This window comes from Mesitornis unicolor, unplaced genomic scaffold (genome assembly GCF_000695765.1).
Source record: "Mesitornis unicolor isolate BGI_N332 unplaced genomic scaffold, ASM69576v1 scaffold15405, whole genome shotgun sequence".
NCBI lineage: Eukaryota > Metazoa > Chordata > Aves > Mesitornithiformes > Mesitornithidae > Mesitornis > Mesitornis unicolor.
In genome coordinates, this window is record NW_010187643.1 from 7,676 (window position 1) to 29,584 (window position 21,909).

Sequence of the window (21,909 nt, forward strand, 5' to 3'; positions counted from 1 at the left end):
TAAACTGCAGAGCAGTGATCATTTTAGATATTCTCCTGCTGCCATTAAGTCACCTGTGAGCGACTCAGCTTTAGTAATATTTCAGTATATAATTATTGCGTGTGTGTGTCATCCCACTTTGGCAGCTATGAAGTAAAGAGTTTGTTGTCTAGCAAGTTTCTCCCTGCTCCCTAATTTCAGATGTAGCAAACCCTGTGAGGCTGCAGTACTCCGGCGCTGTACTTATCTGTGCTTCCTGACAGCCGAGCAAACCGGATGACTGAAGAAGGGTGTTCTAGCATTTTTAAGAGAGTTTTGAGGTTGAATATCGTTTTACTCATTTGGCAGGCTGGCTTCTTTGGATGTCGTGGCATCAGCGGGCCCCTACTTTGAACTTCATTCGTACAATTCTGAGGCGCCTTCACTGTACCAAAATGCATGTTTCGTAAGCAGGGTAAGTTCTCTGGGAGCTTCTGTGGGTGTTCAGTGTAGCTGTGATGCTTTTGTAGAGAGTGAAATCTTCAAGAGACAAAGACTAAACCTATCTTTCAACTGAAGAATGCTTTTCTGTTGTGGTTGTTTTGGTTTTTCTAATTTAGAAATCTTTCTCCTGAGCCATGCCACGCTGATTCCTTGGGCAATCCGAAGTGAAGAAAGATAGACCTCATTTCATTTGTATTTGTCAGCCTGATACGCTTCCTAATTTCTGTGCTAAGGGGATCCAAAAAATACTGTCATACAAGATAAATCTAAATAATATCTTCATTTTCCACTGAAAGTTTTAGTTAGTGTAGTGACTGTCAAAAGTAAAATACCCAGCCTAGTAAAATAGTTTTTATTTCAGCTCAGTAAAATTTCTTATTTTTATTCAATTTGGAGATAGGCAGATAAATAATTTTAAAGTCTTTTCCTCAGGAAAAAACATTGCTTTTCAGAGTCTTCTAAAATTTCTGTCAGGAGAAACCTTCATAGGAAAGAACAAATTTCTCAGGAAGAAGAAAATTACTTTTTGATAGCACCTGATGTCTACAAATGCCCCTCAAAGCTTTCAAAACCTTACAGAAAGACTGAACTCTATCAAGTGTAACTTTCTGCTGATAGGATTCATATACCATAAATAATGCACAAAAGTCAAAATTAAGTTTTATCACCTTCCCCTTGGGGAGGGTATTTTTTTTAATGAGCTGTTAAGAATGCGGTTGTAGGTGCTGGAAAGCATCATGGTCTGTGCTGGGGTATTCAAAGGATCCTGTGAATGAAAGTTATTGGTAGTCACTTCTACTCCTCTGCCTCTAAGGAAGAAGAGAAGGCTTTCATCCCGTGGTATCACAGCTGAGTGTTTCTTTTGATTAGTAGGATTCTTTCTTCAGCCACTTTGTTTATAGTGTTACTGAGCTATAACGATATGCACGATTTTTCTTGTGTTCAGATAAACACAAGATGAGTCTGTGATAGTGTATAAAGTGCCACTTACTGTAGGAATGGCATAGTCCCATTCACCATCATAAATGAACACCCTTTTCTTATCCCCAGCACGCTGGAGGTGAGATACTAAGTTTTCAATGTCCTCAAAATCCCCTTCAAAGGAATTCTTAATACTATAAATCAATGGAGTATTTTTGTCTCACTGCCCACTTCAAATAGGCCACTTCTTGGATGGCCTGTAAGTAATAATTAACTAGATAATGGGAGCAGAAAATAGTTACAACAAAAGAAGACACTCCGTATCAGGTTGCGTAAGCTGCGCTACTTATGATTTGACATTCTTCAGACTGTTGCGCTATTTTCCTCTATATGTCATACATTACAGAAAATGGTAGTGCACAGGAAGATGATGAAAACAGTTGGTCATTAAAGTAGCAAGACAGAGTGAGGAAAGAAGCTGATAACGAAAATAAAGCTCCATTAACTCCCATGAGATTTGCACAGCTATAGCTAGAAGAGGTGAGCTCCCTAGGCCACACTGCAAAAGCCCTGGCTTAGTTTCCATGTAAGCATGCAATTAATTGTGATTAAAAATGAGAAGCAGACGCTACCTCAGCACTGTAGCAAGATATTTCTGCCACTGTGCCTGCAAGTTATTTACTTGTGCAGACTCTCAGATCTGATTTAAAATAGTTTTTGTAGCTGAGACTACACAGTCAAATCTTCTATGTGCTCTGGAAAGCTGTAGTCCATGCATACAAAAGTGAGTCTTTCCTCTTTGTCCTTCCCAAATTGTTTCCTTAGCTCACTGATGGTTCAGTAGTCCTTCCTCATCCAATACAACTTCAATGCTATCTTTGACTATTTTCACCTCTCCTAAATGATGTCGCCTGCTCTCAAGTAATTGCTAAAATCTCTGGTGAGAACTGCAGATGGGGCTTTGACTTGCTCCCCATGCAGAAATGTGTTGCCATATCTGAGTAGCTCCAGCATTGCTCACAAATGAGAGGCTCTTCTCTGTGTCCATGGTGTGTTTTAGAGATTTTTAACCTTGGTCTTTATTTCCCCAGCTCTTCCTACCACTCTTTCTGACCCCTCCAGCTTCACACACCTACCAACTATGCCCCTCTCACCTTGCCAGCTCCGTTTGCTGATGCATTTTTTGACCTTCTATTCTATTTCCAACTATTCTCTTCCTTTAAAATAACTTCTTTTGTGACACTAATGTCCATCTCCATCTTATTCTAGTCCCCTTACGTTTGATTTATGTCAAGTATCAGATCTGCCTTTTCCTCCGGATGGGAAATGTCTTTGCTCATAAACTGCTACGTATTCTTAAAGTACTTGGTAAGAGGTAAACAGAATTATTTATGAACTAAGCAAGACCACAGTAATTTGTTCTAGCTGTGTTAAGATTAAATGTTTATCAGTGTATTCACTGACACAACATGTGTCAGAAGACTACATTAGTTGCATTTTCAAAGGCATAGACGAACCCCTTTTTCCTACCTCAAATACGTAATATCCAAGTTCAGTTATTTTATGAACTTCCTGCAGTGAAAGCTACAATGTACTTTGTATGCAAGTGTACTAAGTAAATAATATTTGCCCTTTAAATTATTTCTATGAAAGTTGTGATATGAATTCTTAGGAAATGCAACCAAACTAGGCATATTTCTGAGTTGCACTAGTGTGAACTTGTCTACCAATGCTAGAAAACACAGCAAAAATTCATTTTCATGTCTGTTTAAGCCAACCTTTTTGAAGAAAGGAGTACTCTCCAACAGTTCAGATTTCTTTTCTGTTTCATTTAATGACAAGAGGGTACAGCTGCACTTACATGTATTTGGGCCTTGTAAATTTTCAGTTGTCTGTTCTTGGGATTGAAAATTTCCCATACTTAAGCATTTGCCATTTATGCGTTAATAGATTTTCATTCAAATATCAATGTATTTGATATGCCCGTCTCCTCTCTCATACCAGGTGTCATGTCTTTTCAAACATGCCTCACCATCTGCTTTCTATATCTTGATATTCCCGTAATGAGGAAATTCTGAAGCTAAGGCACATTGACAACACTGTGACAGGAGCAGAAAGTTTGTACCTTTGTCACATTTGGGAAAGTGGAGGTAGGAAAGGAAAAATGTGTAGTTCAAAGTTGCAGAGAAGTGATTTTTATCAGTTGTCCTCAGGTATGGAGGGCATTCCCCTGATTTGCTTGGGAATGTGTCCATGGTGTCATAAAACTATTATTACATTCAGTGAATTTTAAAGTATCCTAAATTCACCTTCTCACTTTCAAATTACCCTTGGTGATTTAAAATTATGCCCTTGAGTATTATATTGAGAAACAGGAAGATGGTTATTCATTATTACTTGCAAAATTCATGTTGTAGGTGTTCATAAGCAGATAACGTGCTTTAAGATGCTCCTCATGTGGTGGTGAGAGTTCCCATGTAGTGAAGGCATGATTTTTTTTTCTTTGAAGAAATGTTGAAAACTGTCACCAGGACACAGAAGGTCTTGATGTTATCCCTGTGATGGTTTAGCTGAGCTCAGCCTGGGCATCCTATTCAGAGTCTGTTGCTTCTGATATTCTAATGCAGTGAAAAGTTTCAGGGCTTTATCCAGGTTCACTACCCTTCACATCTGACGCCTTCCTTCCTTCACACGTTGTATCTGTTGCACAGATCTTCCTAGAATTTACCACTTTTCTGGAGTTATCTTGGATAAGAGCAGACTACTTAGATTAACTGTCAATATGCACAAACTTTAAGGCTACTTAGAAAAGTCATTATGCTCTTTTTGTTCTTCTAAATAACATCTGCTGTCATTGTGATTGACAGACTCCCTTCAGTTTAATTTAGCCACATGACTGAACTTATGGTTCTCCTGGATTTATGGTATCACTTTTAATGGCATTTTTCTTAGAATGTAATTTAATCAGTCATGAACATAACCCTCCAACCTTGACACATAAAATGGCATTTATGGGCTTAATAATAGAAAAATGAAAAACTTTGAAAAAATAACAATGTTTGTATGCTTACACATGAAGAGACTGTAAATAGGCAATTTGGTCGCTATACTTTCTTCAAATGAACAGGAGTTAAGTAACTGTGAATCTATCTATCGCAGAAACATGATTAAAGATAACAACGAAATTATTCCACTAATGGGCAAGAAAACAAATCCGTCTGGTACTCCCCCTTCAAACCAGCAAGAGAAAAAGCCATCTGAAAGCACTCCCACAAAGAAAAGGTAGGACTTTAGTTCAGTCTAGAACACTAAAACTCCCTGGTTTATCTCCTTTAGGAGATATTTGCTCTGAAATATCGCTAACATTTTTATTCATGCTGTATATATGAATGAGAGACCTGATGAACACAAGGTGCCTTCCAATAAACATATGCTTATGCTGTGTAGAAGTGGAAGAGTATCCTGGTTAAGTAAACATATGATGCGTTTAACCTAATGGGACAAATATTTAACCCCTAACCTAGAGACATCAGGCTCATGCACCAGTAGCAGCTGGGCTTTCTGCATCTACTCTGTATACCTGTATAATCTTACCAGAATGTGGTCTAATGCTGGTCAATGTTTCAATACGAGAAGGTAGGTCTCTTTTTCAAGAGATCATGTGGCAGGGTACATCAGGTTTTGTGTAAGAGTTGCTGGTCTGAAAAAAGGGAGCATTTCAGACTTAGCCTCTGATGGGAATGTGACAGATTATGGAGAGCAGAGGTGAATCGAAAAATGAAGACTGGGAGAGCAGGAGGTTTGAAAAATCCCTTCACAAAGAGAAACTTGAATTCACTCGATTTTTCATTATTCTGATTAACAAGATTTCATTATTTTATTTTATAAGAGAACCACTTTCATTCATAATTTATACTAGAGAATTAATACAAGGATTAAGGGCTTGTATTTCATATGAATGGGGAAATATAAGCAGTAATTCATCCCTGATACTATGCTATTGAAGTCAACTAAGTTACTGTAGAGTGAGGATGAATTTTCATTCATAAGCTTTTCACTCTGGCTAATTACTAGCTATTATGGCAATTTTTGAAACTCTAAGTCCTAAGCAATTGTGGCTGTCTTGGCATTTATAATTCTTTATAATCGGAGGAGTCACTTTCCACAGAAACGGTGTCATTAGTTATTTGAGACCCACTGCCTGGGTGGCCCAATTTGTCCTTCTGTCTTTAAATTAAACAAGAGAAGCTCCTTGGTAGTATACAGGGGAGACGAAGTGTCCGAACAGCTCACAATACACCTAGTACTTGAAAAAGGGGCAACTCCATGAAAAAATGTGTAGTTATAGCAAATACTGGCAAACACTACCCTGCAATTACTTGAGCTCGTATCTCCCATTCAGTTTTGTGGCACCAGTAACAGTAACCTTGGGGTTTTTCCCACCTCTCAACCAAAAGCTCAGGGTGTGGCTGGCAACATTCCTGTAATATAAGGAATGACTATCATGTGAGTTTTAATGCAGAGGTTTAACATGTTCTGTTAATTATATGTTTCTATGCTGCTGTACTTCTGTTGCTTCAAAATGCTTCCTTCTACTGTGCCACTAAGCAGCTAGTGCACCTCCATGAGTGGCATTTCTCACTTGACAGAATGTTTTGGCAATATGCGCTTTCTGAAAAGAAAATGACTTCCCTTTCTTGAAGGCCCTGGTATTTGGGTGGACTAACAGTGTATAATTAAGTACAGGAAAACCAACAGGCAGGCTGGGAGGAGTGCTGCCAACGTTGTCAGAGACTGATTATGCTTGTGGGCAGTGTTCCCGAGTGTGTGCACCATGGCCACGTAAGCACTCAGGTATTTGTAGGCAATTGTCCACCTGCTCTGCATGGTGGCTTTTGTGTTTTGTGGGCTTTTTCCCTCCCGTGATATCCCCAGATAACCCACATGCCAGGCTAGGTGAGGTATGTCAGTCTCCAAACCAGGGTCCGCCTCATAGCTGCTGTACATCTCTTGGATGCCAAAATCTTCAGCGTGAACTCGCTGCTCCTGAGCCAAAGGCAGGTGAGATGGTCCAGCAAAGCCTAGAGCATGGCTCTTCTGGCTTTCTGGAGGTTCACTGTGACCTCCAACAGCTGTATGCCTGTTGGGACAGCTCCTGCACATCACGGTCAGGTGAATGCATAAAGGCAGGATGAACCCATGGTTTTAGTCTCTCTGCCAAGTGCAGACCCCAGTGAAACCACAGTGATTTACAGCAGCCATGAATCTGGTGAGTACGACAGAAGTGATGGCAATGGTCTTGCTTCAGTCTGGGTTTTTCCTGTACTCTGAAAAGCACCCCTTGCCTAAGTAACTTCAGGGATGCTGTCCTGCTAACCAGGAGTGCCATTTTACTTGCTGCCTGCTTCGAATACATTCACAGGCACATCTCAGATGTTAAAAGGTCATACACGTTTAAACAGCACACACAGGGAATTAACACTTGGCTCACCAAGCCATTGGAAAATGAGATGAAGTAGGGCCATTAGATCATGCTATTTTTAGCAGATATCAACAGATTGTTCAGTAGTGTCCTAATAATGATTGCATTTCAGCAGCAGTATGTGTACTTTAATTCAACAGGATTCTTTGGGGTGAGGTTGTCAAAAGAGAGAATATCCTACAGATTAAGCTGTAAATATTAGGTGAATTGGAAACATTTTCCAGGCGACTACTGGCTCATTTTAGAAATGTAAGACAGTTTCTGAACAACAGGACGTGTGGGAGTCACTACATCCACCACTGAAACTCCTCTGTCATTGGTGAAATGCAGCGATGTTTTAATGAGATCTGTAATTACCAAGCCATTGATTTTTGCCTCTCAATTCTTCAGGATTTTAAAGGGTGAAATCTTCTTATTAGTCTCATGGTCCCTTTTCTGTGTTGTTTGAGATTTCATTTATTTTCCCTATAAATAGGGAAAAGAAATAGTTGTGTCATGCACTGACTTGCAAGATTACACATTCAGTCCTGGATGGTGGAAATGCCTGATGTCATTCAATATATGACCTTTCAAACTTTTTGACTTAATGATTATCACTGCTGATGGGTTTGAAATTATCTGTTCTGATGGTTCCTGTCTGGAGAAATAGGAACTAGAATGCAGTAAATTAAAATCATATGCATGTGTGTGCATATACATACATGTAGGGCTGTTCAGTAAATGTCTGTATTTGCACGGAAGTTGGATGCAAGGCTGTTTTTAGGCTGTTGGGGTAGCTTCTTAGACATGTCAGGATCTGATACCATGCGTCCTAAAAATATCTCAGGATCTTTTGCCCATCTGCCAGCAGGAACGTGCTGGGCACGGTGTTGGAGGTTGGGATCCCCCCAGGGGAAAGCAGACAAACCTCTGTTCCAGCGTCCTATTAGGTATGATGCCAGAAAATGTAAATTGTCAACCTTGTCTCAGGCACGTACATGTAGTGCTTTGCTTATTTTATGGTTGAGCTTACTTTTTTTACTAACATTTTTTAAATGCACTGTATTTAACAGCTCACACTTTTTTCTGGAGATCGATGGTTTTGAAAGCAATGCAACTCCAAATAATACATCTCCTCCTGTGTTTTCAAAACCAATGGATTCAAATATTCGTCCATGGTAAGTTACAGATGCATATGCAATAGTGATATCTATTTTCTTTTCAGCAGCTACTCCTTGTTTCTCCTTAGACTTCAGAGCTAACTTTTCATGTGGCTTTCCTTAGCTTTAGGTCACTTCAAAGGCAGAACTCCATTGGAGGTCAGTTATTGCTAGATGACTTGTCTCTGACTTATCTACTGCTGGCATTTACACTGAATAAATCAGGCCTCAGATTTGAATAAATTTAAAATCAGTACAGTCTTTTTTTGTTTGCTTTATATTGGCCTCTTATTTGTTATATGTTAGGACAAACTATTTTCTCCTGTGTGAAGACCACAGCTTAATTTAGCAAACCTTACTCCCAGCTGTGTGCTGACATCCTCCCTCTATTGCTCACTAACAATCAAACAACATGAAGATGCAGAGACTGCAGTATTTAAAGGCAGACATTTATGCTGAATGAATAGAGAAAAATTATGACTGGGGACAATGCACTTAATTTTAAAAAATGTTTGGGATACTAACAGCCACTAATTATGAATATGGGAAACATGCATGGAATCTAGCATGAGCCCAGAAAGGCCAAATGTTTTTGCATCTGATGGTCAGCTTTTTGGAATTAGCTGGCAGTCTTATTTTGGTTTCAGAGGAGAGGTATCCAAATTTCTCCCTCTCATTCAGGGACAGACCTGCACAAGGCACACATACGCTTTGTCACCAGATTCCTCACTGTTTTCTGCAGAGAAGTGATGGGCTGAATAAGAATGGACTTGGAGCTACCAGCTGTATTACAAAGGGAAGGGAATATCTGCAGAGCAATTCTAAGTCCTTGCATTACTGTCCTTACATCTGTTTTGTCAATAGCGAGTAGTTCAGGCTTCCTAAATTATTAACCTGAGGTAATTAATAAAATCTGAACCTTTCAGAAAACAAAAAATACAAGTAAGGAAAAATCATAATAAATTAATCTTTAAGTCAGATCTGCTTTTAGGAATGTCTGGAAATTATATACAACAATTACAAAACATCAATGCCATTTAAATCCTTTACATTTATTAAATAAATATGTATTTAGGGCCTCAATTTCTTTTAGCTGAATCATCCATTCAAGCCAGCTGCAAAATGTTCTTGAGTTGCTTACAGTGTATTGTGTAGTAAATCTTTAGGTAAATCACTTTCATTGTGTGCTTGCAACCGATGTACCGTTACTGATTTAGCACTTGTTTTGTAGTAGATGACAAATTAAACATGAGAAGGAAGAATGTAAGCTTCAACCATTCAGGATGATAAAGCAGTGACCATTAAAAAAAAACGTTTAAAACCCCAAAACTTCCCACAGTTTCAGGATCTGTAATGAAACAACATAGTAAAGCACAACACAGGCTACTTTCCTAATGATTTCTTTTTTACAAATAAAAAAACCACTGTGGGTTTCTTCTTTCTTATGACTCACTTTAAAATTCACAGGGGAGAGAAAATGATAGAATTGAAAAGCACAATGTCAGATTAGACTAATTTCAGCTTTACTGTAGATGCTGCTTCCTAACAGTATAACTGATGCCGTTTTCTAAAGTGTCTTCTAGTATCTTCCTTACTTGGCACTTCATGTTTGTTTTCTATAGTGCATCTGGAAATGGGGAAGATATGGATTCCCCCCAGTCTCTTCAGGATGATGCGACTGAATATAGCCCTAATGTAGACAGCTGTTGGTGAGTGGAGACATGAAGTATTTCTTAGTGTGTTTTCAATGGATTAAGTCTATGATATGGTAGATATTATCTATTTTGCCTACCATGTTTTAGAAATAAGTTCATGTGTGTGCATGCACTTCTGATTGTTCAATAATTAAATTCTGAAATAAAAAACTCTAACCTCTGGTTTTGTCAAATCTCTTATTTAGTGCAAGGATTCTTCATGTATGATGTCTGTTTCCTAGATCACAACACAGGACCTAAACACCATTCACAACTAGGCATGAACTAGGAGTATTTCTGATTGTGGGAAAATATTGGATAATTCTTATTCCAGGATAATGTATGATCAGGGAAGTTGTGTAAGAAGATGTGATATTAAAAATTAACTTCTTTTCTGAGTGAGATGGATGGAGCTGGAGTGTAGCATCAGGGGACTTCAGGCACTGAAGTCAGGGAGTTGTGGACAGATCAGAGAAAGAGGAGTATTTCTTAGCCTTTGTTTTAAAAGAATAGACAAACTGGGGGAAAATGCAAGACAAAAATCACTTGGAAAATGTACATTTTTATTACAAACCCCCTGCCAATAGACACTTATCTGTAAATAAGAAATCTGCAGAAACTTTTTGAGATCCGTGCCAAGATATGTATGGAAGCAGGGCAAGTAACTGTATTTCTTTTTCCTTCTTAAAACACAGTAAATTGAATCAGCGGTTTCAATATTATTTCTTATAATTCAGTGCTAACATATCACAAGGGCCTGAGCAGACCAGTGCTCGGAAGAAGTTGAAAAAATACATCTTTCAGGCGGTATCTGAGGGTAATATAGAAGAATTGCAACGTCTGCTCAGCGAGCTGAAGGAAAGATCAAACGTGTGTACAAGAATGACTGTGCCAGGTGAGCTGTGGAGTTACCTGAAGGAAGATTGTTTGCTCTTCTGGCAGTGTATGTGTAGTCTAAAACTGGGAAATATCTCTGTGCAATGGCTACTTGCATGTGTAAGGCAAGCTTAAGGTATTCAATAAACCACCTCCTTGCTGCCTCCGAAACAACACTGGAGAGTATTTGTCTCCTGTTTATGATACGTGGAGAGTCTCTGCACTGCATTCCTGTAGCCATATCTAAGCTAGCCTTCTGCAGCAAAAGGCTGAAAGCTGGTGTCTATCTTCAAACTGCAGTCAAATTGCAGCATAGAAAGGGCTTGTGATGTGTGCAGCATGGTAGAACAGGCAGAGAAGTTAAGGAAGGGTTCTGGATTGTCTGGAGTTACCATGGCAGTCGTACATCCAAACAAGAAACTAAGGCATTTGCTACCACATTAATTAGTATCACATCTCTGAATGCGTCGTTTTACCCAACATACATAGCTCAAATACAAAGTGACTAGGATGGAGTAATTGATTGGCAAATAGTTTATGTTCATACATATCCCTCAGATTCCACCCCGATAAACAAAATATTAGAATTATGATCTAATCTCAAAATTCACTCTTGTAGATTATCTGATGAAAAAATTCACAGCTGCAGATACTGGCAAAACCTGTCTGATGAAAGCTCTGCTGAACATCAACCCAAACACAAATGAGATAGTGAATATGCTACTATCCTTTGCAGAAGAAAATGGTATTTTGGAGAGATTTATCAACGCAGCATACACAGAAGAGGCATATAAAGGTATAACCATGTGATATCAATTTCAGGTATATGTTTAAATATGCCATCCATAGAAGTAATGTTTTCTTCAAACATTCTAATGATGGTTGAAATTCCTTAACCAACTTTTCTTCATTATCACTGGTGTTACTCATTGTGAAACATCCTTGTTTCCTAATGTGTTTAAGAGATTAAATGCTAAAGACCTGCGTCTGTTGTTTCAGGCCAAACAGCTTTAAATATTGCCATTGAAAGAAGACAATATGAAATAACGCAGAGCCTTATAGAAAAAGGAGCCGATGTCAATGCTCACGCCCAGGGTATTTTCTTTAATCCCAAACATAAGCATGAAGGCTTTTATTTTGGTAAGTGGAAGTGCAATCTCCCTGGAAAAGTTAGGGAAGAATAACCAAACAATTAAGGCAGTATGAAAGACAGACATGTGTGAATCATTACCGTGACTAAACCCAGATTAGGAAACTCACATCACAAGATAGAAAAATGGCATAATGCCTTTTGTAAAAGTAACTTGCCAGAGTGCAATGTATTATGAACACACAGAAATAGTTGTAAAACAATTTGTAAGTGCTTAATGGCAAATAAAATGTAACAAATTTGATTTTGAAGATGATCTCCAAATAATGTTTTCATGCAAATTAAGCTCTTACAAAACAAGAGCTAAATTCAATAATCAATATGCAAATGTGATTTCACATATTAAGATGCTTACCACAGTCACTCTGTTATGATATTATTTGAATGCTTGTCATAAAACATGAACATATGTTATATTTTATAATTTTGTAGGTGAAACTGCACTGGCGCTAGCTGCATGTACCAATCAACCAGACATAATTCAACTGTTAATGGACAATATCAGGACTGATATTGCTTCTCAGGATTCCAGAGGAAACAATATCCTCCATGCATTAGTTACTGTGGCAGAGGACTTAAAAACCCAGAATGACTTTGTAATCAGAATGTATGATATGATTTTGTTGAAAAGTAAAGACAGAAACTTGGAAACAACAAAGAATAGGGATGGTTTAACACCGCTACAATTAGCTGCAAAAACTGGGAAATTAGAGGTGGGTATTATTTCAGTATCATCTAAGAGAAATTAAGTATGGAGAAAGAGTCAAGGCCAACTATGTGCTCAGACATGTAGTTTTCCATGCTGGTTATGCTGTGCTATGTATCAGTAGTATTTGGTGAGATGATTTTGTTAAAAATACAAGCAAGTATTTCTATTCCAATGTTGCTTCCATCCTTCAAGGTTTCCCTGTAACAAACCCTCTCTATATAAAATACACATGCTGTTTAAAAACAGCCTTGCAAACCCTTCTGTTGAACAGAAACTCAGAAATTCTGTTTATTACAATACTACTCTTATACAATATAGAGTAGTTGAATCATTTCAGGAAACTCACTAGAACTGCTCTGTTATGCTGCTGTAGAATTTGGCTTTCATAAATCAGCTGTATTGTGGTAAAGAATTGACAGTGGGATAATTTAGAAAGTAATTGATTACGTTAAAGGAAGATATAAATGTGAATGCCTGGAAAATTGTGCTTTCATCATCAGTAATATGTTTCTGACAGAAAATCCAGAGGCATTAAAAACACTGTATTGATTTCCTAGAGGTCTGTCATTTCCAACACTGCTTATTGAGTAACAGAATTAGAAATACATGGAATGGCACTAATGCAGCAGGTGTTTTGGCAAGTATGTATATGTGCTTTCTCCTTTCCCATGAAGAACACATCTGCTTACAATGACTCTGTTAATGTTTTAGATTCTGAAATACATCCTGAGCAGAGAGATAAGAGATAAGCCTAACAGAAGCCTGTCAAGAAAATTCACGGATTGGGCTTATGGTCCTGTTCAATCTTCACTTTATGATCTGACAGAGCTAGATACCACCGCACGCAATTCAGTACTGGAAATTATTGTCTATAACACCAATATTGGTGTAAGTTACCTATTTCTAAAATATGTATCTATTTTCTAGCAGCATGCTCATTTCAGATGTGTTAGCATATACATTTGACTGAATCACTTGCAAAAGAGTCAATGGTAATTTTTCATTCTTAGTTTGGTATTAGGAGTGAGATGAATGTTATACCTCTGCAGATTGTCAGCTGCAAGTGAATATGCACTCAGCTCCTGAAACATTGGCTAGGCAGTTTGGGACTGGTTTTTCTCCTACATTTGAAGCATTAATTTGCCTTGCATAGGAATGTAAATACAGCCCAGCTGTGATCAGACCAAAGCTAGTGCCTTGTCTCCATGGAGTAACCACTAGCAGCTGCCCAAGACAGTGCATGAGAACAGGACAAGCAAACAGAAATGTCTTATGAGAATGCTCTGCCCTAAAACTTCCCCAGGAAGCAAAACCAGAAGTTGACATCACAGTTTTAGCTCAATGACACTTCACTGGAGCATGGCGGGTTACCCCAGCATGAGCCTGAGTTGTCTCATTGTATTTTGTCAGGTTAGGGCCTGACATGTGTCTTTGAGCATAGATGTGTTTCTAGATCAGCAGGGACAGACACTGAATGAAGTACACAAAATACATGCCTGAAATTATCTCAGTTTCCTTACAGATAACAAGTTTGAATCTTAATTGTTTGGGTTTGTTGGGTTTTTTTTACAGAATCGTCATGAGATGCTGACTTTGGAGCCTCTGAATTCACTCCTGCGAATGAAATGGAAGAAGTTTGCACGACACATGTTTTTTATGTCATGCTGTTTTTATTTCCTATACAATATAACATTAACGTTAGTTTCCTACCATAGGCCTAATGAAAATGAAGTGAGTACAGCAACTTACTCTCACCAAATTTACTCATTCAAAATGCAGTATTATTTCCTGAGTAGTATTTAAAATGCTAAACCAAAGCCAGATATCAGAATATCTGGCTGTAGTGAGACCAGGTTCTCCCACATCAGGTCTTTGTATCTGGAAAGAAAAGTGGCAATAATAGAGATTTGGATTTGGTGACCCAAAATACAAATACATAATACAAAGACAGGTAGTTAAATTTCTAAAAGTGTGGGGAGGGCATTTTGTTTTTCTTTTAAGAAAGAAACTTCTGATATTACAAATATCCATGTTAGGGGGCCAAGTCTGTAAATCCACCATGAAGAAAGCTCTGCATGAAAGGGAAGGAACTGGGTACCTAGAAGTTACATACAGGAGGCTTCCTGTTACTTTGCCTTTTACCATTCAGGTATGGAACTCAGTTTTCCATTTTGGACCTTTTTTCCAGGCTCCACCTTACCCATTAGCTCTGACACGTGGTGTGGGATGGCTGCAGTTATCAGGACAGGTGATGGTTATGTTAGGAGCAATATTTGTAGCCATAAAAGAGGTAAGACTTTTTAATAACAAATACATAACAAAATAGGTGAAGAACTTCTCTAGATTTATGAATAAGCTGATGAGGACCTTGGCAATATGTTTGGGATACCTTTGATATGGGTAGTGTCTAAAAGTATTTGGCACAATGCATCAGTTATTCAGAATGACCCTGGATATGTCTTTGAATGTAACTGTATTGTTCTGTGAAACAAGTATGAGGGTCTTTTCCTTTCAAATTCTCAAGACAGATATTTGATATTTGTATAGCATTTATATTGTCAAGTTACTGGCTTTAGGGACACTTGAATTAGAATTTGGAATGGAAAAAAAAGCCAAAAAACATTGAAGTTGCAGCTCTTTAAAAATTTTTAATTCTGGAAGTTATGTCTTATCAGAAGACTGATTTTTTAGGAGACCAACTTCAATTAATTCTTTTGAAAAATGAATTGAGGCCTGCTTTCTCTTACTACCATTTCTGTATTTTATATATGTGTTCACACAGAGTGTAGCCATCTTTCTGCTTAGGCCCTCATTAGACCTGCATTCAATTCTCTCCGATGCGTGGTTCCACTTTGCATTGTAAGTCTGTCATGCATGTATTTTATACCATATAAAAATGCTTATCTATCTCATGGTCGCAGAGAATGTACTCCAGTAGCAGATGCTCACTTTTTCTTTAGATTATCAGGTTTTAGAGGGATGGATATAATCTTGCATGCAGCTTTTCTGTAAGACACCCTAATGGTGGTGAGGGTCAGTAAAAATAGTGGGAGTTGATGTGTACGGACTGGATTATTTTCCCAGAGTACAATGCTGTCTTTAGCTTCTCCTGATGCTGTGTCTCTTTAGAGCTGTACATAGAGAAATGCATTTAAGAGACCTGGTTAATAAACCAGATATATTTTTGCACTCCTCTTGACTCCTTCAGGAAGGAAAAACAGCATAAAGCTGGTTCAGCTGGACAGTGGGAGTATCCCATCAGCTGGCCTAGATAAGCACAGAAGATTCCCCTTTATTTCTAGCATCTGATTGTAGGAGCAACAAGAAGAGAAGTGGCTTAACTTTGCCTTTCTTCCTCCTCCTCCTATAACCACCCTGGTATAAATCTTGTATAATCTCTTGAGAATCTGGTCTAGATCCTGTCACAGCACATCACACCTTCCACTAAAGTCTTCTTTGGTCATGAAAAATCTGTAATGATTCCAACAATTCACTAAGCTGAAGCTTGAATTAAATGGTTTCAAAGACACCATTAAGAATCCTTAACGTCTTTGTCAACAAATTCTGCATTGACCAGCTGTTCTGGGGAGAGAAGTCCACTTTAAAGTTTACTTTAATAAATATAATCCTAATCTGCTAGTATACTTATATTACCCCCACTCATCTATTTTATTGTTAAACTAAAATGGTAATGTTCATAGGGGAAAACAGAATGCAATATAAAATGAGATTTGAAGCATAAGAAGCAATTAAGTCTTATTTTAAAATTTTTCTGTTTTGTTTGCTTTGTGCTAGTAATTTCCCTTTTACATATGTGTTTATTTTTTGACAGTTTTATACAAGCTTCGCTTGTCATCTTCTCTGTCTTTTTGTACTTGTTTTCCTACAAAGAACACCTTGTGTGTCTTGTTTTGGCAATGGCCCTAGGATGGGCTAATATGCTCTATTTCACCAGAGGTTTCCAGTCCATGGGCATTTACAGTGTTATGATTCAAAAGGCAAGTTTCTTTTGTTTTGTTTTACCTGTCTTGTGATGCTTACTTGTTATCATACAATCCCAATCAAGCATATCAGCAATTTTGATCTATTTTATAGTTCATACTGAAATTTCCTATTTTCAGTTTATACATATTTCAGCAGAATACAATATATAACTTCAATGGTAGAAACTAGTTTATATCTTAAAATTAACATTTCATTATATTAAATATGTAACTTGTTTTTTTCAGCTAATGTAGTTCTGCTATTTAATTGCATCATATGCTACAAGGCCTACATTGTACAGAGTTATTCACCCTTGGAAGTACACAACACACCAGGCTCTCGGTCATGAGATACAAAAGTCCAGACCTAAATCTTCTCTGGGTTTCTCACTGAGACTACAAGCAGTTTGTTTAATTGAAACATCACCTGGTCTAGGTGATCCTGCTCCCACAGGGGGCTTGGGCTGGATGATCTTTCGAGGTCCCTTCCAACTGCTGATATTAAGTGTGTACCACATCTGTATCCCTGCAGAATTCATAAGTCTAAAACTAGCTCCCAGTTCTCATTTTTGACAAATATTTAATTTCATTTTTAGGTCATCCTGCAAGATGTGATAAAATTTTTAGTTGTCTATATCGTGTTTTTGCTGGGATTTGGCGTAGGTAAATATTACTGGAGAAAAGCACTGATGCTCTGTGTGAGTAAAAATTTTAGCATTATTATGAATAAGAACCCTATTGTCATGATGAGAGCTCATGTTGGGGTTTCTTCTGGATATTAAAAGCCAAGTTTAGACATTTAAACTGTCTAGAGACTATCTGAACAGATAAGTAATTTGGCTCTTGCTCCATTGCCTGCAATTTCATTTGGACGTGGGCTCTGTCTGCTTCCTGGTCATCTGTCATCTCGCTGCTGCTGTGTGTGTTGTTGGGCAGCTCTAGCTCTTTATTAAGCAGTGCGTTTTGAACTCTTTAGGATGCAATGCCACAAATACACAAATCATTATTGTGATTAAAATTTTCTTGTGCTTTCTCCCCAGCTCTCGCTGCACTGATTGACACTTGCCAAGGTGGCAGTGAATGCCATTCCCACAGCAATCTGGGGCCTGTTCTGATGGATCTTTTTAAGCTCACCCTAGGACTGGGTGACCTGGAGATCCAGCAAAATTCAAAGTATCCTGTGCTATTTCTTCTGCTCCTCATAACTTACGTTGTGTTGACTTTTGTTCTTCTCTTGAACATGCTGATTGCGTTAATGGGAGAAACAGTGGAAGATATTTCTAAAGAGAGTGAGCACATCTGGAAACTCCAGGTTTGTTTGTCAGTTAGTTTGCTTAGTGACGTTTAGATGCATCGGCTAAAATCTTTTGAGCTGTACCTATGGTAACTTGTCATGCTGACAGGAGTTAGGCATTAACAATAATCCTACCTAGTACCGTTGTCCCTGCGTACTGCAGGGGGGTTGGACTAGATAATCTTCAAAGGTCTCTTCCAACCCAGTATATTCTAGGAATCTATGATTCCCATTTGTATATGTGTACAAATAATGCAAATAAGTAATTTTAGTATTAGGGTATTGTAATAAATTCCGAATTAACAGCTATCCTAAAGGTAAAATTATGGCTTGGATTTTCAACATCATGCACTGTCACATACTTCTATGACTTTCGTTCCCCTTGATATGTCACTGAGAGGGTGTGTTTTGTTATCTGCCCCAACATCTGTAACACAGCATGCTCTGCTATTCCACCCCTTGAGTTTGAGCAATGCGTGAGTCCATTGCCATTTCCCATACCTTATCTGAGCCTGGTATTTACCATGGCCAGACAGCTCTGAGTCCCAAGCTGTCATGAAGAACAGTCATCATTAGGGCTTGGAGTTGCTTTCTGTGGTGGGCAGCATCCCACTACAGTTATATAGATCCCTGAGGCATGCAGGTGTTAGCATTAAACCCTGAATGTCTAGAGTGAGATTTCTTGAATCTTGAGTATGCCTTCTGCAGTGGGGTTAACTAGAGAAAGCTGTGAACTCCCTATTTATGCATGCCAATTAATAAGTGGCATGTTGTGTTAATTACTATAGTTGGAATCGGTGTTTGTTACGGATGGTGGACGGAGGTGTGACATGTTATAATGAAACATGGAGCCTGCATGTGCTAGGAAATCAGACCATTTTGTATATGGTTAACTGTACTTATGTTACTATTTATTGTTAACAGAGAGCCAGAACTATTTTGGAATTTGAAAAGTTCTTACCAAAACATTTGAGGAAAAAATTCCGACTGGGAGAACGGTGTAAAGTGGCTGAAAATGACATGAGGGTGTGTTTAAGGTAAAGCAAAGCTAGAATACTGTGCTATCAGTTCTACTCTCTAGGTTCATTCAAGGTTATTTCTCCTCAGAAGCCTCTTTAGAGTATTTCTACAACTCTACAAATCACATTACGTGTACAAAAATCCAATTTGTTGTTTTCATTGTAACAATTTTTTTAAAAAATGAAAATCTATAGAGTTTATGTAGACAATTTTTTGGTAAGGAAACAAATTTTCAACTTCATATGTTTTTAATGGACAAGCATCCAGTCTGCTTGCAGTAAAGATTGTTATAATCTCCTTGGAATATTAACTTAAAAGTAATTACATTTAAATTGATAGTTGATGATTACAATATTAAAGAAAATATTACTATGCTGTTTTATGCAAAATATTTAAGTATTTAAGGAGTTTCAAGACTATACTCATACTGTGTGAAATTATAAAGCAGTCTTTGTTTTATTCTCATCTTCTTATAGTACATAACTGCAAAAGACACTTGACTTTTCAGTAGTAGCAAAGCAGGTGTTGATGGTAAAGTATGATGATCCCAAGAGGCAACAGAGAAATAAAAGAGGAAGTGCAGGTATGCAGCTGGGAGATAATGCAAGCTAATAACACATCTTATATACAATATAAACAGGATTAATGAAGTGAAATGGACTGAGTGGAAAACACACGTTTCATTTATTAATGAAGATCCAGGGCCAACAGGTACTGCCAAATTTTACACCACCATCTTTGTGAATTTTTCTTTCTCAGAAATGCTTTGATATAGTTTTATACCTTTAAGAATATGAACTGTCTAGATGTTCAACCACATTTCTCTAAGTAGTTATGCTTTATCTAAGCTTTACCTTCTCTTACAGCATTTGAGTGGTATAAGGCTGGAGAACTTTTTACCAAATAGAAAATACTATTTTGCAAAAGTTACAATGAAGTACATTTAGTTCTTAAATAGTTACTTATGGTATTACATTATTTGGCAAGAAAATGGTCTGATTCTACCTGACAATGCTATAGTCTGCTGGTTTTCACCCTAGAACGTTCATGTTTGCAAAATATATTGAATGACAAACTATCCCCTGTGAATGTTGACCAGGAAATTCAAGATACCCATCTGCTGACAGTGTGGGGAGTGTAATGGAGAACGGTCCTGACTTGGAGGAGTCAGATGTCCCTCTGGCAGCCGGCGTCAGAGGTTATGATAGGGGCATATGAGGATCTGGGAAACAAACTCGAGTTTGTTCTTCAGTCAATCTCCTCAGCAATGTAAATGCTGAGCAATCTCAGTAATAATGGAAAGGGGCAGACAAAAGATTTCTGTGTAAGATATGGTAGTAAACTGACAACTTGCTGTTTAAATAAATGCATGGTTTTTTAACAAAAAACAGACCTGCAAAACTTTGATCTTGCATATACAGTTTCTACCATATCCTGTTTTGTTTATAATGCATTCTTTTGCAGATCCAAGCAAAGTTCAAGATAATTCAAGAACTAATAGCAAAAACACCCTGAATACAGTTGAAGAAATGGATGATTTGCCTGAAACTTCTGTTTAGTTGTGCTGCACTTCATATGTGGTTGTTCTGAAGGTTAAAAGCATCAGCAGTGGATGCTGAAAGCTTGGTTGATATTTCGGACAGCTGTAGCCAGCTGGAGCACAAACTTTCAGTGACATGGTCTGATGACTTAACCCATTTTATCAGGACAGCTAAGCTAAAAAAAGGTTAAATTAAAAAAATTACTATTTCACCGGTTCAATTTTGAGCCTTTTGAAAACCAGTGCTGTCCAAATTTGCATGACACTGCTCAAACTTGGCTCCAGACTTTTACTGGATAAAAAAGGTCAAATTTTTCTTCCTTTTGTGGAAAATTAAGATCATCATGATCCCAGGCTGCTGGCTTTTGTTTTGGAATCTCTAGCTCACGAGAGACATTTTGTACACTGAAAAAGGTTACGTTCTTGTGGAGAAAAGAAAGGCATTTCAATTCTGAAGACTACTAAATGAAGTATGTTATTTCGAAATAACGCTGTTCTGGATACCTTTGAAGCTTTTGTATTGGCTGTCAGTGTTACTGGAGGCTTGAGTCCTGCAAGTTGGAAAAAGCCTCTTCAGGTCTCCTTAGCTTCGCCTGATCTGTCTTCCTGTGTAATCCCTAGGGTACAATGTAGCGTTTATTGCTTTTTATTTATTACTTTGTATATATGCCTTCCTATAAAATGATAGGGCAGAAACATAATTCATGGTGGGGAATATTTCTGAGTGACAAGGTCTTTACTTTTCTCCTTCAGCTTTTCCATGCTGTCGTATCTTGCTACATAAAAAAAGTCACCAGGTCAGAAGTTCTTTGAGTTTAAAAGTAAATTCATTTCTATATTCAACCACTTCAGGAAAATAAGAAGTCAGTATTTCTTTCCAGAATTAACAAAATAAGTTAAATGCAATGCAACTGCAGGCTTTTAAAGCTGCTTTTTAAACAAAATTATTCAGAGGACTATGTAATGCATTTCTGTAACACTTTTTATTTCACTACCTGTGATGATGTAGTACTATGGATTATATTTTTAGTTTTCAATTTTATAGATGTATATATAACAAGAAATATTTGTTCCATGTACTTTTAAATTTCAATTAATACGTTAGGTGCCTTCAGTGTCATAGGTTTTCATTGTATCTATTCATTTGGTGCCTGTTTTAAAGGTGCTATTTAGGAAAGACTCAGGTGAATTCTGTTCTGCATTTGAATGGTAATATGAATTGCATTGGATTCTTACAGCTAAGCCTACTGTGGGCAAAATGCTCCAAAAGACTTTCTTATCACAGAAGAGAGCACGCAGGAACTCTCCAGCGGAAAGGACAGTGTAAAACTCTTTGCAGGGATGGTGAACGTGGCTCTCGCTACCCAGACGGTCTCTTATGGATGCCACATCCTGTGTTTCTTACCATGTCTGGCCTGGATGGACGGGATCAAATTGAAATCTTGTTACACTTATAGGAATTTGAGGGGAAGGACATTTATGCGTATCAACAGACCAACGTAATCTCTGAGCATTGTTTGGCCTTAGCAGAGTATGTGAGTCTAAGAAAAAATATCCTGCGGTCTTGGAATCTTTCACCTTTGCTGGTTAATTTTGCACTGAAAGTGCCAAGGAAGAATATTGTCTTAGGACTATGCAG

General features: G+C 37.9%; 1 protein-coding gene across 1 annotated transcript; it reads left to right on the top strand.

The window, feature by feature from the left end:
- The first annotated feature begins 4,546 nt into the window (after positions 1-4,546).
- On the top strand, positions 4,547-20,289 carry TRPV3 (transient receptor potential cation channel, subfamily V, member 3). Its single transcript, XM_010185524.1, has 17 exons — positions 4,547-4,665; positions 7,918-8,022; positions 9,627-9,713; positions 10,436-10,593; positions 11,194-11,370; positions 11,574-11,714; positions 12,157-12,437; positions 13,145-13,321; positions 14,006-14,164; positions 14,622-14,723; positions 15,216-15,292; positions 16,266-16,431; positions 17,013-17,079; positions 17,457-17,728; positions 18,635-18,747; positions 19,371-19,441; positions 20,195-20,289. Exons 1-17 carry the CDS (start codon positions 4,547-4,549, stop codon positions 20,287-20,289), a joined length of 2,367 nt encoding a protein of 788 aa, XP_010183826.1.
- Positions 20,290-21,909: the final 1,620 nt, after the last annotated feature.

What these genes read in the sequence shown, in the direction of transcription:
- TRPV3 (XM_010185524.1), top strand. Translation starts at nt 4,547, where the DNA reads ATGATTAAAGATAACAACGAAATTATTCCACTAATGGGCAAGAAAACA. An exon ending in CAAAAACTGGGAAATTAGAG is followed by an intron (nt 12,438 to 13,144) that starts GTGGGTATTATT and finishes TTAATGTTTTAG; the next exon opens with ATTCTGAAATACATCCTGAG. An exon ending in ACAGTGTTATGATTCAAAAG is followed by an intron (nt 16,432 to 17,012) that starts GCAAGTTTCTTT and finishes TTTCATTTTTAG; the next exon opens with GTCATCCTGCAAGATGTGAT.